Source organism: Erythrolamprus reginae, chromosome 3, assembly GCF_031021105.1.
Source record: "Erythrolamprus reginae isolate rEryReg1 chromosome 3, rEryReg1.hap1, whole genome shotgun sequence".
Lineage (NCBI taxonomy): Eukaryota > Metazoa > Chordata > Lepidosauria > Squamata > Dipsadidae > Erythrolamprus > Erythrolamprus reginae.
Window position 1 is genome coordinate 78,775,418 of NC_091952.1, and position 18,742 is coordinate 78,794,159.

The window sequence follows — 18,742 nt, forward strand, 5'->3', positions numbered from 1 at the left end:
GGTTTGTTTGGTTTATATTAGCAAACAATACAAGCCCACCCAGTATATTCTGTTAAAAATGTTTATGTCTTAGCAATGGTTAGTTTTGCTAATTGTAGTTTACGCTAATCATAACTTTACAAGTTGTGAGAATCTAGTTTAAAAGGGCAAATATCCATCTAATTCAAAGCAACATGATGGTTGAAATGAAAAAAACAAACAAATGTGGATTTGTTCATGACTTTACCAACTGTGGAATGGGTAGGGGTAAACCACACCTGCAATTAGACATTATAATTTTCAAGGTATTTAAGTTGCTGAACCATTGAGTGCCACAGCAAAATTGAACAATCTGTTAGCTCCATCAGTTAAGTATGTTGCTGAACAGCTTGGGCATATCAAGTCCAGTTCCACAGACTTTTATACGTTTATCTAGGGCGTAAGTATTTCATAACTTCTTTTTTACAGTTAAAATATTCTGATAGGTAATACAGTGTTCCCTCAATTTTCACGGGTTCGAACTTTGTGAATAGCCTATACCACGGTTTTTCAAAAAATATTAATTAAAAAATACTTCGCGGTTTTTTCCCTATACCACGGTTTTTCCCACCCGATGACGTCATATGTCATCACCAAACTAATAATTTTTGCAAATAAATAACAAAAAAAATAATTATTGTTAATAAATAATTATGTTTATAAATATCAGGATCACTAAATGTCTTATTCAATGGTGAGTACCAGTAATAATGGTGAGTAAATGGTTGTTAAGGGAATGGGAAATAGTAATTTAGGGGTTTAAAGTGTTAAGGCTTGTGATACTGTTCATAGCCAAAAATGGTGTATTTACTTCCGCATCTCTACTTCGCGAAAATTCGACTTTCGCGGGCGGTCTTGGAACGCATCCCCCGCGGAAATCGAGGGAACACTGTATTCATTTCTTCTAAACATTCATTAAAAGTTCCTTATGATTTCTCTCATTTTATTCTTTTGGCTCTAGAATTCGTGTAGCTTTATCCTTCAACAAAGTGATACCTTAATAATATGAATCAACGTGAACTGTTGAATCCTTCTTGTTTGCTGGCAGATTTGTTTCAGACTAGGTAACAGACTAGCGGAGTGGTGTTTGCTCTTTGTTTATGTGTGGTAGCAATGTTCTTCCAGTGTTGCTGAAGTGTGAAGTATTCTTTGATCAGGGCATATCTTTTTGGTATCAAAGATGCAAAATATTAGAACTAAAGTCATTAGAACTGAAGGCAGCCTCACCAAAGGCACCTCATACTATCTAGACATTCATAGACTAACTGTGAAGTGATACAGCAGATGAGAGGGGTTGTAGGGACAATTAGTAGTCAAATAGTTTTTATTCCAGATATTAAATGATGTGCAGTTGTGTATTTTCAGTGTAACCACTGAAGAATGTTTGTATGCTTTCTGGTTCGCTAAGCCACTCCTACCCAGTCACATGACCTTTAAGCCACCCCGTCACATGATTGTCAAGCCACTCCCACTTGGTCACACAAGCACCATGCCACTCCTCAGTCACATGACCATCAAGACACACCCACAAAATAAGACATGCCCACAGTATGGCAGTAAAAATTTGGGCAGCCGTCCACTGATTGATAGGTGATCTTTGTAACACAATTTTCAAGTTTGGATTACTGGTAGGCCACATTAATGATTAAAAGGAAGGTTGGAGACAATACAGGAATAAATGTAATTTTGAATTAAAATTATTTTTACAATTATTAAAATTCTTCCTAAATGAGAAAGCGTCGCAAACATGACCTTCCCTAGTTTTCAAAAAGGGAGGGAGAATAGGAATGCTGTACATTCACAGATTAGCAAGATTCTTAAAAGTTGTATTCCTTTGTGTGTCTTTGGTTTCCAAGTTTGGTCTAAGTGCAGGTTTGGCTTGGCCCAATTTCTCATGCGACCCCCTGGCAAAATTAATTGCCCACCCCTGGACTAGATGATCTCCAAGGTCCCTTCCAACTCTGTTATTTTGTTATTCAAAGAAGGTGGCCCTTTTGTTCTTCATTCCACCGATTAATTGTTCTAACTGTCAGAAAATTTCTCCTTAGATCTAGGCTAGTTCTGAGATGATGATCATTTCTAGAATTCTTCAAACAACCTATAGTTGCCTGTTATTAAGTTTCAAAAAAGCTTAAGAACTGGTGGTGGAGTTACTTTGATTCCCCTTTCCCTTTGTAACCTTCCCCCCCCCGCCCCCCCGGTGAAACACATTTTTCAATGTGCAAGCAGCCTTTTGGGTAAGAGATGGGGGGAAATGTTAAATAATCTACCATTTGCAAAATTAAGAAGAACCTGATTTTTGCTTGTCGTTTTGCATTTCCTGGAATGTAGATCTGCACAGGTCAGACAGGGTCTCAATAAGTCATAACCTGTTGTTATCAAGTGCTGCTGGGCTGGTTTTTATCAGTTTATTTTTTTGACCTTGGATGCTTCCTACAATGAATTTTGGTGGAATAACAGATAAACACATGTTTAGAATTATCAGAGAAGGAAATTCATGGTTTATTCCCAAGAAACATAATCCCTGCAAAAGGAACAAGTTTACAGTTTTCCTGTATACAGTGTAATCCCTCGTTTTTCACGGGGGATGCGTTCCAAGACCACCCGCGAAAAACGAATTTCCATGAAGTAGAGGAAAGATATTTTTTTATGTATTTAACAAGTATTTGGACTTTTAAAACCCACCCTTTGCATTAAACAAATAGTCATTCTATAGTGTTTCTCAGCTGGAACTACATGTGATATCCTACCAGTTTCTTTAATAGACTACAGTGCTGTAGAAGAATTTTATTAATTTTTAATGGATTTAATGGATTTAAGTCCCCTTTGGAAACCCGTGAAAATGTGAATCCGTGAAAGATGAACCGTGAAGTAGCGAAGGATTACTGTAATATGATAGAGCGCAACTGAAACTCCACCCATTCCTAATTCTAGCCTAACCTTAACTGAGCCTTGTTGGTTTCCTTGTTATAGGGTAGGGTAGGGTGGAGTGGAATGGAAGGGAAGAGAAGGAGAAGAAGAAGAAGAAGAAGAAGAAGAAGAAGAAGAAGAAGAAGAAGAAGAAGAAGAAGAAGAAGAGAAGATATTTTTTTTTATTGGCCAAGTGTGATTGGACACACAAGAAATTTGTCTTTGGTGCATATTCTCTCAGTATGCATAAAAGATAAGTTCATCAAGAATCATATGGTACAACATTTAATAATAGTCCGTGTACAAATAAGCAATCAAATCATATTAGGAATCAGTCAATATAAATTGTAAGAATACAAGCAACAATGTTACAGTCATACAGTCATTAGTGGGAGGAGATGGGTGATGGGAACAATGAGAAGATTAATAGTAATGCAGACTTAGTAAATAGTTTGACAGTGTTGAGGGAACAGAGTGATGGCATTTGGGGAGAAACTGTTCTTGTGTCTGGTGTACCACAGATCTGCTTAAGCGAACCTTAAACTTTTTTTGAACTTAAGTATTTTAGGAGTAGTTCCTGTAGAATCTGATGAAGAGTTGCTAAAGGGAGTCTTTTGGGAGGAGCTAAGGTGAAAATTAGTCTGGAATCCTTGTTACGCAGGAGGAGCTCCAGAGTAGACCCTCCCTAACCATTCACTGAGTATATCTATGGAGGTTGTGCTTTAGTTTAGCAAGGTTCTTTCTGTGGATGAACAGCAATAAAGAAACTACTCTGAATATATCATCTTGTTGTCCTTGGTTCCTTACATCTGACATTAAATGCTCTCTTCCTATACCAAGGATATCAGGTTTATTCCAGCAACTCTGCACCAGATTTCACTGGAGTTGTGTTGGTTCAGACACAACATCTCAACTTTAGCTCTTAAATCACCAGGACCTTGTTTGCCAATTCTGATCACTCCAAAGAAACAACTCCGGAGCATTCAAAGGAGGTGATTTCAGGCATCAAGCAAGAGAGATGTCAGATAACATGTAAGTGCAATTTCTCTGCATATTATTAGAAAAATACAAGTGTATCAGTGTTTAATGTAGCTGGAGTGCCTAAAATATAAAAAAATCTTCAGTTTTATACAACAGGGTGAACTAAATAAGCTTAAATGAAGAATGTATTTTGAAAGATGTCAACCCTAATGAATAAATGTATGCTTAAAAAACCAGGAAAAGTGCAAAGAAAGCAATTTTGACTTCAAGAAAAGTCGAATACTGCAACAGGGGGCACAATCTGAGGTTAGTTGGGGGAAAGATTAGAAGTAACGTGAGAAAATATTATTTGACTGAAAGAGTAGTAGATGCTTGGAATAAATTTCCAGCAGACGTGGTTTGTAAATCCACAGTAACTGAATTTAAACATGCCTGGGATAAACATATATCCATCCTAAGATAAAATACAAGAAATAGTATAAGGGCAGACTAGATGGACCATGAGGTCTTTTTCTGCCGTCAATCTTCTATGTTTCTATGTATGGATTGCAATTCTTTGCACTATTATTAGGAAATGAGTGGTTAAATAAACATTGTGTTTAAAATCCAAATTCTTCATATGTGCTAATGAGTGCTATGAGTCTATCACCCTAAGCCTTTATGGGATCGGTTTGTTTTTGTTTTTGTTTATAATGTTAACTAGGTTATATAGTGGGTTAGTCAGGAAATTGCAGTTAAATAAACAAAGGTTTAGCATAACATGAAAATCAGATGTCTGTAGATATGAAATTGTACACTATTCTTAATAGTTTGCTATGAATATTTAAAGAACCAATGAGCTGGATATAGTACATACTAAAAGATGAACGTTATAGTGATTCTGGTGTTGTTATTTATATATATTGTATATTAAATTGATATTTAAGCATATTGCTTGTGTAATGTGTTTGTTCTTACATGGTTATACTAAAGATTCATAATAGCAATAATAATAGCGCTTAGACGTATGTACACTCCATAATACTTTATAGCACTGTCTAAGCAATTTACAATGTCAGCATATTGCCCCCAACAATTTGGATCCTCATTTTCTTGATCTTGGAAGGATGGAAGGTTGAATCAACCTAGAACCAGTCAGGATCGAACTCCTTGCTATGGGCAGAAATAGCTTGCAGTACTTCATTCTAACCACTGCACCACTATGTATAATCCTATAACCTTATTGAACAGTTTAGTTGATCTTTATGATAGCTTTTGTAATATTAAGATAGTTGACAAATCTATAAATAAAAGTAAATTAATTAAATATAGAAAATATAGTTTTAGAAATATTTAAACATGGAATCCTGGTTCCCGAACCCTATTCACCCAAGATCTTTTCGTTTTACTTGCTCTACTATTTAATATATTTTGCATCTTGCTGTCTTAAGTAAGTTTAGAATGTGTTCCTTCCTGAATTTGAATAATAAAATGATGATATGGTAACACTGTTTAAACCTTCTCCTATCTTAGCAGGCTTTCTCTGTACAAAGGAGAAGGTGCAAATAAAATAGAACCAGAGACAGATCTGACTCGCTGGCGACTGAGCACAGTGGAAGGACGACAGAAGTGGTATTATGTGCCTGAAAATGAGGAATGTGCCAGGGAACAGAATGCAGTTGAGGCATATACTTTAGGACTAAACACAGTAAGTGGTTGATGATCATTATAAGGATACAAAAAAATATCCACAGTGGCAAAGAAAAGCATGAATACTATCAATGCACAGCAGCTCTGCTGCAACTTAGCAAGTACTGATGGTCTTTTTTCTGCTTGTGGTTTCTATTCTGACATACAAGACATGTAGTTTAGAGATTCTTATAATGAGAAAGAGGAACTCAGTCTTGTGGATCTATCACCCCGATATCTGTAGCTTCTTGTACATTAACTAGAATTATTACTGGTACAACACTCCTGATAACCCTAGTTACTTCTATAACTCATGAACAATGCATTCCTTGAATCTTTTGATGTGCATAAAATACGTCAAGCAAACAATTCATTGATATAATCTGTTGACAGAAGATTTTTTAAACTAGCAATTGAATTTCTAAACAATTGTATGATTTATTAAATTCACAACTCAGACCCATAAACCGTAACTGAGATAGTGATTCTTAGGGACATACTACGATATTATTACCAGTAATATTTTTATGTTGCCTTTTCATATATATCAAAAAATCAGTATCTATAGCAGGGATTTCTAAATGTGGCAACTTTAAAACTTGTAGATTGCAACTCTCAGAATTCTGGGAGTTAAAGTCCACAAGTCTTAAAGTTGCCAAGTTTGAAGATTTCTGATCTACAGTATGTATCTATGTATGTATCTATGTATGTATCTATGTATCTATGTATCTATGTATCTATGTATCTATGTATCTATCTATCTATCTATCTATCTATCTATCTATCTATCTATCTATCTATCTATCCATCCATCCATCCATCCATCCATCCATCCATCCATCCACCCACCCACCCACCCACCCATCTACCTACCTACCTACCTACCGGCTGCCAGCAGTTTGGCAGATCGAATCTCAGTAGGCTCAAGGTTGACTCAGCCTTCCATCCTTCCAAGGTTGGCAAAGTGAGGACCCATATTGTTGGTGGCAATATGCTTACCCTCTGTAAACCGTTTAGAGAGGGCTATAAAGCACTGTGAAGCGGTATATAAGACTAAATGCTATTGCAATTCCCCATTGATTTTGCTTGTCAGAACATTGCAAAAGGTAATCACACAAACTCAGGACACAGCAACGGCCATAAGAATGAGTCAGTTGCTAAGCATCGGAATTTTGATTACATGATCATGGGGATATTACAAAGGTCATCAGTGTGAAAACTGTCATAAGTCACTTTTCACAGTGATATATGTATGTGTATGTGTATACGTTCACATATATGTATATATAATATATCTATGTATATATGCACATATACACATATGTACATATACATATTATACATATATTCATATGTAAATTTTGGTTTGTTTGGGTTTTTCCCCATGTAAGATTGAGAGTGTTTTTGCAACATTTCGATGAGATCACACTCAACATTCTCAGGCTGATGTCTTGAGCTTTGTGCTGCTATGAATACAATGTGATATATGAATATATATACTGCTCAAAAAATAAAGGGAACACTCAAAGAACACATCTTATATTTGAATGAATGAAATATTCTCATTGAATACTTTGTTCTGTACAAAGATGAATGTACACAACAGCAGGTGAAATTGGTAGTCAATCAGTGTTGCTTCCTAAGTGGACAGTTTGATGGCACAGAAGTTTGATTTACTTGGAGTTATAGTGTGTTGTTTAAGTGTTCCCTTTATTTTTTTTGAGCAGTGTATATTCATAAATACATACAAAGATAATGTTAAAAGAGTGTATCTGAAGTGATTTGTGCTTTAAAAAAACAGGATCATGAAGATTACTTTCAACTTGAGGCTGCATTGGGTTGTTGACAGTATAAACATTTTCCAATAAACTGTAGAAATTTTCCCTAAAGAAGTTCAAACTGAAAAATGGGTTTAAAAAAACTCCTTTTCTCTAATGTTCTTAAAAAAGGAATGTAGCCAGAATGGAAAGGGTAAATTTCTCTTCCTCATTACCAAGATTCCAGACCTCATTGCCTTCTCTGTTAACTTAGATAAAATGTCTCCGAAAGAAATATAGTGAATATATTGAAAAAAATGTAACCTGACAGGAAGATATTTATCTTTATCTCCATTATTTATTTTACAGAGTAAATTTTTTCCAGAGTTACCCAAAGCCAGCACAGCCCAGGAAGCAGTGCTGAAAGCAATTAAGTTTTTTTCGGGTTTACAAGCTGAAGATGGCCATTGGCCTGCTGAATGTTCTGGGGTGCTGACCCTTGCTCCAGGTATAAACTCACTCTGTGTAAATCAACCAGTTAAAATTACGTCTGCGCTGTGAATTAAGTTATGGAATAAGCACACAGAACTGGGAAAATGGGGTGGGGCATGGGGAATACCTCAGCTATGTGTGTCCAAGAAGATCATGACTCCTGCTAGCTCAGTATTGTCTCTCTTTTCCAATTTGGTATTTTCCAGATGTGCTAGAATTGATCCAGTCATGTCATGGGTTCCTCCCCCCACATGGGGGAGACACCATCCAGGTAGTGGAAATGGCTAAGGAATGGCACGACCGACAGATTTCCGCCATAAATCGGCGAGTTTTTGCTTCTGTGCATGAGCAGAAGCAAAAATACCACCAAAAATAGCTGAACTCTCGCTTGCCCTATTGAGATTTCATCATTTTTTTGCTATTTTTTGCTTCTGCGCATGCACAGAAGCAAAAATATCGGCGAAAATAGCCAAAATCTCACAAGATTTGGCTTGCTGTTCATCTGCAGAAGCCAAATGTTACGCGGGGTGCACACACACGTCCATCCACCGCCATCTGTTTGGGTAGTGCGGTAAGTGGCTGCCTGCCACTGAACTGATCCCTGTAATTCCCACCCAACATAACCATTATTTTCTGTCAATGCACAGAGTTACAGTCCCCACCAGGTTGAGAAAGGCTTCTAAATGGTTTTTAGCCTTTCTCATTTTGCTCATTCTCGAGATTCCAAAGTTTGAACTGGGATCTTGAACTTGGATTCTTTCATATAGGAAGGGAGGAGGAAAAGGATACAATATTCCAGAACAATAGGTTGTTAATGGTTGCTGAGAAGCAGGATCTACTGTATTCTCCCTTCCATTCTCTGGCAGGTTGCCAGACATTTAAGGAAGAATTGGATGGACAGTCTGCTTTTGTCCTCCTGAAATAATGATATTTATCGGTAGGTTTTTGTGTATTTATTTAAAAGTAATAGAATCCAAGAATACTGGAGAAATTATCATTGAGAAAAGGCAGAGATTGTTTGCTCTATCTGTCTGTCTGTCTGTCTGTCTGTCTGTCTGTCTGTCTCTATCTATCTATCTATCTATCTATCTATCTATCTATCTAATCTATCTATCTATCTATCATATCTATCTATCTATCATATCTATCTATCTATCTAATCTATCTATCTATCTATCTATCTATCTATCTATCTATCATTTGTATTTATATGCCGCTCACTCCAAAAAGGACTCAGAGCCGCGAACAATCATCATAAATACAAGAACAATAAAAAGCAATTAAAAATATAGCAATAAAATCAACAGTACAATAAAAACAATAATATCATAAAAGGCCATGCATACTTGCAATCGATCTTAATTCATTTTGATGAATAAAATCTGATTTCCCTTTAAGAAAGGAAACAAAAACACAAATTTACCCTTAGATTATCAGATAAGGGGACTTTTAGTGTGCAAAATAAATAAATAAATAAAATAAAATCCAAACTCGGGCATTATTGAATAGTCATGGTCATTTTCATCAAACAGGTCTTTTGATTGCCTGCTATGTTTCTAAGATTTCCCTGCCAGAAGAGATAAAGAAAGAAATACTACGATATATACGTTCAAGACAGCTTCCAGAAGGCGGATGGGGTCTGTGAGTAAAGTGAAAAGATTGTTGTTGTTTCTCTTTTGGGGGCCGTGCTGCAGCAGGGTAATTTCTGATAAATTCCAAATAATGGCAAACGGTTGCTTGACCACTTTCTATACCCACTTCTGCTCCCTTGCTTATACTAATTTCAGCACCTACGAGTATTTACTTTCTTACATCAACCACCCTGAATTCCATGAGATTGGGTGGCATAAAAGTCAAATAACTTAACCTGATATATGATTTCCCACGTTAGTTCTTGAATTATTTCATTGTTTTGTTTTAAATTCCAGATCAAGATAATGGTAGAAGATTAACCTAAATATGACGTTAGCTATGGAATAACAGATTGCAAATTTCCATAGGCCTTCCTGCTTACATATGTACTTATTATATCAGCAGCTATAATTTTCCATGTTAATTCTTTGTTTTTTGGGAAAAATTTTTTTTTTAAAATTTTTCTCCACCATACATATATTTATAAATTGATTCGACACAAAAATATGTAACCCTTCCCTGGTGCAGAGCTGAAGGGATTGGATACTGTAGCCTAGAGGATAATTCTCTGCCTTACAAGGCAAAGGTTGCAGGTTCAAGTCCCAGTGGGTATGGCTAGCTGATGAGGCCAAAATAAGGCCGAAATACATCTATCCTAGTCTCCCTTAATTTTCAAATTCAGCAAAAAAGCATGTGACACATACAGATAGAATTTTCGGCTATCAATAAAATTAACTGCCTTGGAAATGGCCCTGGGTTGGGCCGAGAGTCAAATAAGGAGCTGTGATGTTCCTTCAATACACCAGGGTGATTCGACACAAAAATATGTAACCCTTCCCTGGTGCAGAGCTGAAGGGATTGGATACTGTAGCCTAGAGTATAATTCTCTGCCTTACAAGACAAAGGTTGCAGGTTCACGTCCCAGTGGGTATGGCTAGCTGATGAGGCCAGCCAAAATAAGGCTGAAATAGATCTATCCTAGTCTCCCTTAATTTTCAAATTCAGCAAAAATTATATATATATATATATATATATATATATATATATATATATATATATATATTCATAAATTTTCACGGGTATATGTATGTAGATTGTTCTGAGTTCGTGTTTTGCCCCGTGAAATATTTTGAATGTCTATGCGACGTTTCCGTGAAATAACATTCACCATCATAAGGCTGAAATTGTTAGCTTCGTGCTGCTGTAAATATAGTTATATTTACTATATTTACAGCAGCATGAAGCTAACAACTTCACATGTTTTTCCTGAATTTGAAAATTAAGGGAGACTAGGATAGATCTATTTCAGCCTTATTTTGGCCTCATCAGCTAGCCATACTGTAAGGAAGAGAATTAACCTCTAGGCTACAGTATCCAATCCCTTCAGCTCTGCACCAGGGAAGGGTTACATATTTTTGTGTCGAATCACCCTGGTGTATTGAAGGAACATCACAGCTCCTTTTTTGCCTATATATATATATATATATATATATACATATACATATACATACACATACACATACACATACACATACACACACACACATATGTATGTATCACATGTTTTTTGCTGAAATTTTAAAATTAAGGGAGACTAGGATGGCACCATTTCGGCCTTGTATAATATATATATACACCATCCAATATTACAGAAATAACATACAAAAACATATTTCTTATATCATTTAATCAAAAATTCCCTTCTTCTTTCGTCACCCCCAGTCTATTTTTTTCTATCCTTCTCTCTCGAACTCCCCTCTGTCTTTCATCAACTCCTCCTCCTACCTACTTGCACCTACACTCCTCCTCTACCTCTCTCTCTTTCTCTTCCTCCCTTTCCACTTCCACCCTCTTAAACCTTTCCAGTGTATATCACCTTTCAAGTTTGCAGAGTGTTATCTACTATATAAAGTGTATGTACACACACACAGCTCTTCTAAACTTATACACATTCAACCTCATTTGCTGTGATAGGAAAAACATACCCAGAGCCCAGAAGGGAAAAAAGAAAAAGAAAATCAAAATTTTGCTACCGGTACTGTGTACCTGACCAAAATTTTGCTACCAGTACTGCGTATCTGACCATACCCATAGGAGCCCACCACTGGGTATACTGTAATTCCCTTCTCTTCTTCCTTTGCCACCCCCAGTCTATTTTTTCTATCATTCTCTCTCAAACTCCCCTCTTTCTTTCATCACTCCTCCTCTACCTCTCTCTCCTTCTCTTTCTCCCTTTCTACTTCCTCTTTTGCCCTCATGAACCTTTCCAGAGTATCTCCCCTTTCAAATTTGCAGACTGGTATTGTATAACTTTTTTAACTACAGTGATCCCTCGATTATCATGAGGGTTCCGTTCCAAGACCCCTCGCGATAATCGATTTTTCGCGATATAGTGGTGCGGAAGTAAAAACACCATCTGCGCATGCGCGCCCTTTTTTTCCCATGGCCGCGCATGCGCAGATGGTGTTTTTACTTCCGCACCTGGGAAGACCTAGGGAAGGTTCCTTCCGCCGCCCAGCAGCTGATCTGCTCGGCAGCGCCGCAGCAGCGAGGAGCCGAAGATCGGGGTTTCCCCTTTGCGTGGGCGGCGGGGAAGACCCAGGGAAGGTTCCTTCGGCCGCCCAGCAGCTGATCTGCTCGGCAGTGCCGCAGCAGCAAGGAGCCGAAGATCCGGGTTTCCCCGCCGCCCACGCAAAGGGGAAACCCGGATCTTCGGCTCCTCGCTGCTGCGGCGCTGCCGAGCAGATCAGCTGCTGGGCGGCCGAAGGAACCTTCCCTGGGTCTTCCCCGCCGCCCACGCACCGCTTGAGAGCAAGAGGGGGAGAGATAGAGAAAGAGAGAGAAGGAAAGAAAGAGATGAGAGAGGGAGGAAGAGAGTGTGAGAGAGGAAGAAGCAAGATAGAGAAAGAGAGAGAGAAAGAAAGATGAGAAAGGAAGAGAGTGACGTCATCGGGTGGGAAAATATTTTTAATTAATATTTTTTGAAAAATCGCGATATAGCGTTTTGCGAAGATCGAGATCGCGAAAATCGAGGGATCACTGTATTCCCAAAAGTAAAGAAACAAAAATTATTTATGACTTTCTAAATCTTCAGTAGGTCTTTTAAGCTACATACGGCAGTATATTAACACTAAAAAAAGACATACCTCCAGTAAAAAAAATCTAATTTTGTAATCTGGCTTCACAACCTAATTAGTTCAATTACTAAATTATTGTAATTAATCATTATAGCTTATTATTCCATCATTATTGGCTCTCTCTTATAACTTCCTTTTTAGTCCTGTTGCTTTCTCCCCTTCTTTGACAGCTTCCCCAATATCTATTTTTCTTTTATTATTCTTATGGGTTGCTTCAGTAATGATCTATTCTAAAAGGCTTTAAGGCTTTAAAAACTTTTGCAAATAGATCAACATTTTTCAAACTTGCATGATGCTTTATTTTAAAAACATAAAACATTTATTAGCTACTTAGACTTTCTGAGAGAGACCTTGTAGTTTTCACACTAGAGATTTACACAGTAAATCTTTATTTTACGCTGTCAAATAAAGTAGCAGTTTTAAAGTTTTAAAAACACCTTAAATTCTAAAGTTGTCTTTACAATTCCATCTACATTCTAGCAAGGATATTGTTGTAGTTCATTAATCAAACAATACTAACAGGTACTCAGAATGATGGAAAGTAACCAAAGAAGATAATTTGTAAATTGGCCTGTGGATAGGGGACTGAGATATCCAGGACATTTGTGTCTTTTTAATTTTTTTTTTCTCTAAATCTCTGTGTGGTAGCCATCTCAGGGAACAACAACCAACCATTTTTGGCACAGCCCTCAACTATATAGCTATGAGAATCCTTGGATATGGACCGGACCATCCAGATATAGTGAGGGCGCGAATCTCTCTCCATAAAAAAGGTGAGAATCAAGTCAGAAATATCCACGCATATATTTATCCATGAAAATGATCCCTACCCATATGTTGTCAAAGGTGTCACATCAGGGATTAAATCCAGCAGTTTCTGGAGAACCGGTAGCAGAAATTCTGAGTAGTTCAGAGAATCGGTAATGGACATTTCGAGTAGTTTGGAGAAGAAGCAAATACCACCTCTGGCTGGCCCCAGAGTGGGGAGGGAATGGAGATTTTGCCGTATCCTTACCCAGGAGTGGGGAGGGAATGGAGATTTTGCAGTATCCTTCCCCAGGAGTGGGGAGGGAATGGAGATTTTGCAGTATCCTTCCCCAGGAGTGGGAGGGAAGGGAGATTTTGCAGTATCCTTCCCCAGGAGTGGGGAGGGAATGGAGATTTTGCAGTATCCTTCCCCAGGAGTGGGAGGGAAGGGAGATTTTGTAGTATCCTTCCCCAGGAGTGGGGAGGGAATGGAGATTTTGCAGTATCCTTCCCCAGGAGTGGGAGGGAAGGGAGATTTTGCAGTATCCTTCCCCAGGAGTGGGGAGGGAAGGGAGATTTTGTAGTATCCTTCCCCTGGAGTGGGGTGAGAATGGAGATTTTGCAGTATCCTTCCCCAGGTGTGGGGAGGGAATGGAGATTTTGCAGTATCCTTCCCCAGGAGTGGGGTGAGAATGGATATTTTGCAGTATCCTTCCCCAGGAGTGGGGAGGGAATGGAGATTTTGTAGTATCCTTCCCCAGGTGTGGGGAGGGAATGGAGATTTTGCAGTATCCTTCCCCAGGAATGGGGTGAGAGTGGAGATTTTGCAGTATCCTTCCCCAGGAGTGGGTAGGGAATGGAGTTTTTGCAGTATCCTTCCCCAGGAGTGGGGTGAGAATGGAGATTTTGCAGTATCCTTCCCCAGGAGTGGGGTGAGAATGGAGATTTTGCAGTATCCTTCCCCAGGAGTGGAGAGGGAATGGAGATTTTGTAGTATCCTTCCCCAGGTGTGGGGAGGGAATGGAGATTTTGCAGTATCCTTCCCCAGGAGTGGGGTGAGAGTGGAGATTTTGCAATATCCTTCCCCAGGAGTGGGTAAGGAATGGAGATTTTGCAGTATCCTTCCCCAGGAGTGGGGTGAGAATGGAGATTTTGCAGTATCCTTCCCCAGGAGTGGAGAGGGAATGGAGATTTTGCAGTATCCTTCCCCAGGAGTGGGGAGGGAATGGAGATTTTGTAGTATCCTTCCCAGGAGTGGGGAGGGAATGGAGATTTTGTAGTATCCTTCCCCAGGAGTGGGGAGGGAATGATTTTGCAGTATCCTTCCCCAGGTGTGGGGAGGGGAGGGAGATTTTGCAGTATCCTTCCCCAGGAGTGGGGTGAGAATGGAGATTTTGCAGTATCCTTCCCCTGCCATGCCCACCAAGCCATGCCAACCAAGCCACACCATGCCCACCAAGCCATGCTCACCAAGCCACACCACGCCCACCAAGCTATTCCCACCAAGCCACACCATGCCCACCAAGCCATGCCCACCAAGCCCACCAAGCTATGCCCACAGAACAATTTGCATTTCACCACTGCCTTCCATTACTGAACATGAAAGAGTGTTTACATTTTTATTATAATGGCATCTTTGAACATGGTTGCTATTCCTATATTCTGACTAAAGCCTGAAATATTTGCTTCCCCTTTATCTCTCTTAAGGGCAGAAGGATTTTGAAAATGTGTTAATTATTGGGTATAGATGCCTTTTGCTTCAGGCCAACCAAGCCCAGAAGTTCAGCAACTTTTCTAAAGGCAATTTTCTTGGCTGTAGAGAGATGGCCAGCTAAGTGCTAAACCTGCTGAGCATCCTAAGGTTATCAATCCTTCTCTTCCTTATAGCATAAATGGCAACAGTCTTGAACTCTCTAACTTTATACAAAGGATGTATTGTCTTTAACAACAGAATACCCTTTGCAACTAGATTTACAATCCTAGGCTTAGAAAGCTTAGAACTACGTTGCCTTAAACATAACCTAAGCATAGCCCATAAAATAATCTGCTACAATGTCCTTCCTGTCAATGACTATTTCAACTTCAACCACAACAACACAAGAGCACACAACAGATACAAACGTAAAGTAAACCGCTCTAAACTCAATTACGACTTTAGTAACCGAGTGGTTGATGTATGGAACTCACTACCAGACTCTAGTATCATCACCTAACTCCAAAAACTTTATCCTTAGACTATCCACTGTTGACTTCTCCAGATTCCTAAGAGGTCAGTAAGGGGTGTGCATAAGTGCACCAGAGTGCCTTCCATCCCCTGTCCTAATGTTTCTCTTTTACTAGTATCACATGTATAAATATTATTATATCTTTGTATACCACAATACGTACTTGACAAAACAAACAAACAAACAAATACATAAACATACAAAAACTAATCTAATCCATTAAGCAAAATCTAAGTAAAGGTTTATTATGCATGGAAAAGTGGGAAGGTAACCAGCTACACAATTGTCAAAGCCAATCAAGTAATATATCAGCCAGTTACAGTGTTCCATCAATTTCCGCGGGGGATGCGTTCCGAGACTGCCCTTGAAAGTCGAATTTCCGCGAAGTAGAGATGCAGAAGTAAATACACTATTTTTGGCTATGAACAATATCACAAGCCTTTCCTTAACACTTTAAACCCCTAAATTGCAATTTCCCACTCCCTTGGCAACCCTTTAGATTATTACTCACCATGTTTATTTATTAAAGTTTATTTAAAAAAATATTTATTAAAGGCAGACGAAAGTTTGACGATGACATATGACGTCATCGGGCGGGGAAAACCGTGGTATAGGGAAAAAACCAGTGAAATATTTTTTAATTCATATTTTTGAAAAACCATGGTATAGATTTTTCGCGAAGTTTGAACCCGCGAAAATCGAGGGAACACTGTATATAGATCTATATATTTGTGAAGATTTGTGGCTCTTGTGTGTCTTCTGCTTCCCTGTCACCCCCACTGTCAATTCTTTTTCCAGGTGGTGCTCTTGGAGCCCCACATTTGGGGAAAGTCTGGCTGGCTATTATGAACGTGTACAGCTGGGAGGGAATGAATGCGCCGTTTCCGGAATTGTGGTATGCATTCTAAAGATGTATTGCATTTTGTTCGGTTAGCAGGGAGCCATTGAATAAAATGAACCAACACAGTATTATATTGTGTAATCAGTAAAACCCTGACGATTTGTACACAGCTGTAATCTTTCCCAAAATGCAAGTGCAGATATCTGAATTATATTTGCAGCAGTAACCCAGTTTTGATTCTCCCGCGATATGTTTACAAATTTTTCAATTTATAAAAGTTAACTCTAGGTAGATGCCTTTCTGACGGAAATATGCAATACAAATAAATAAATAGATTCAGGATTCAAACTGCTGTAGACTAGAAATTCAGAAGAACTTAGCATGGGAGAGGCTACAGTTTCAGCTGAGACGTTATAGGTAAAATGCCCAATTTTGAACTATTTTGAACAAAATATTAATATAAACTAACAAATGAGTAATTTGGGGGGAGTTATCCAGAATTGAAATCAACACGGCCATTGGATGGAAATTAGACTTGATTTTAACAACATAAATATTAAGTCATCTTCAAATTCAAATTGTGCTGCATTATACATATGAATATTTCACAGTATCTTCCATTTGTACAGTGGATATGTGATGGTCTTGCTGTAAGAAACTGATACTTATTAGATTACTTTTGTTATTTGTCATCTCAGCTGCTGGCAGTACTTAGCCAACTTTAGTTTCTATCGGAAGTTAAACAAGATTTGGCTTCAATGGTTTAGGGAGTCTAGGAATTCTATACTTCCACCAAGAGAACTGTGTGGCTACAGGAATCAGGGCCTGAATTCCACACAAGTCTAAACCTTAAGGGGCGTGCATAAGTGCACTAGCGTGCCCCCCGTCCCCTGTCCTATTGTCTCTCCTATACAGTAGTACCTCTAGATATGAGCTGCTCCACATGCGAGTATTTCAAGATACGAGCCACGAGGGGAGAGACATTTCTGTTCCAGACCCGAGCTCAAATTCGGAATACGAGCCGAGCGTCCACTAGGTGGCGCAAGAATCCTTGCTTTTGGTTATCTCGGAGGGGAAAAACAAAGTCTAAAGCTATTTGTTCCCGATACGAGTTGCTCGACATACAAGCTCCCTTCTGGAACGAATTATACTCGTATCTAGGGGTACTACTGTATCTCATATATCATATCTACTATTCTTCTATTCTAATCTTCTTATACTACTCTCATAATATCCTTCTATTCTCTGATATATTCTATTCCTAAATTTTCACTTCTATTCTTTCTTTAATATATTTTACTCGAGTATAATCTCTATAACCTTCATTGTGTATTGTTGTGTATTGAACAAAATAAATAAATAAATAAATAAATAAACAAACAAGCAAGCAAACAAACAAACAAATAAATAAATAAATATCTTCAGCAAAGTTGAAGGCCTGCAAAGGCCTTAATATCCATAGATGAATGAAGTCCAATCTCCACATTAGTCTTAGAGGCTCTGCTCTCATTTAATGTTGTTCAAAATTGTTGGAAGTCCTTTATGGAGCTCTAGAATTACAACAAGGAGAAATCAAATGTTCTGAGATATGTTTGCAAACCAGTGAACAACCCCACCTATCTCTTTATGATCCTGTTGCTTCCATCTTTTTGAGGCAGGCTGTTACCTACCTGGGTGCCAGGCCATCCCTCCGGCTATTGGTGCCATGCCCGCCATATTTTGCTCGCAACAACTTTCTGCCAACTCAACCAGCTGAGTGCAGAAGAAGATGAACTGATCCGCAGTCTCAGGCAGGTAAAAGAACAATATTCACATATTCTCTCACTTATTCTGTATCCAAACGAGAGTGTACTGACTTCTGGTTTAAGCAAACGCAAGAAGATTTTTATATGGAATTTCTTTTATTATATGTGGAAGACTCATAAGGCATGAAAAAGAAAATTGAAAACATTATTCTACAATGTGCTAGTATTTCCAATGAATTGGTCTTTTGATGTGACAACATTTTTCAAACATTGCTCCTTTGCATGTCTACTTGCTTTTGGTAAAGGAATTATATTGTGTGGTCCTAGGAAACTTTTGGTTTCCTCAACAAATGAAACATATAATCTTGATTCCTATTCCACATTTGTACTTCCACAAAAGCAAATAATTACCATAACTCTATTGTAGAGAGCCTTCTTAATTCCAGAGCTAGCTAGAGATGATTAACTTAGGTCAGTGGTTCTCAACTGGGGAGTCGGGACCCATTTTTAGGTTGAATGCCTGTTTCACAGGGGTCACTTAAGACCATGGGAAAAGACAAATTTCCCATGGTATTAGGAACTAAAGCTT

At 38.4% G+C, this 18,742-nt stretch overlaps 1 protein-coding gene across 1 annotated transcript in view; it reads left to right on the forward strand.

Moving 5' to 3' along the window:
* The first annotated feature begins 3,886 nt into the window (after positions 1–3,886).
* The window catches only part of LOC139164172 (lanosterol synthase-like), a 42,490-nt gene continuing 27,634 nt past the window's right edge, over positions 3,887–18,742 (forward strand). Inside the window, exons 1-7 of the mRNA XM_070745930.1 lie at positions 3,887–3,960; positions 5,425–5,596; positions 7,704–7,842; positions 9,359–9,467; positions 13,244–13,368; positions 16,366–16,462; positions 18,067–18,202. Coding sequence (XP_070602031.1) covers positions 3,947–3,960; positions 5,425–5,596; positions 7,704–7,842; positions 9,359–9,467; positions 13,244–13,368; positions 16,366–16,462; positions 18,067–18,202 — 792 coding nt within the window. The 5' untranslated portion in view covers positions 3,887–3,946. The remainder of the gene's footprint in view (positions 3,961–5,424; positions 5,597–7,703; positions 7,843–9,358; positions 9,468–13,243; positions 13,369–16,365; positions 16,463–18,066; positions 18,203–18,742) is intronic.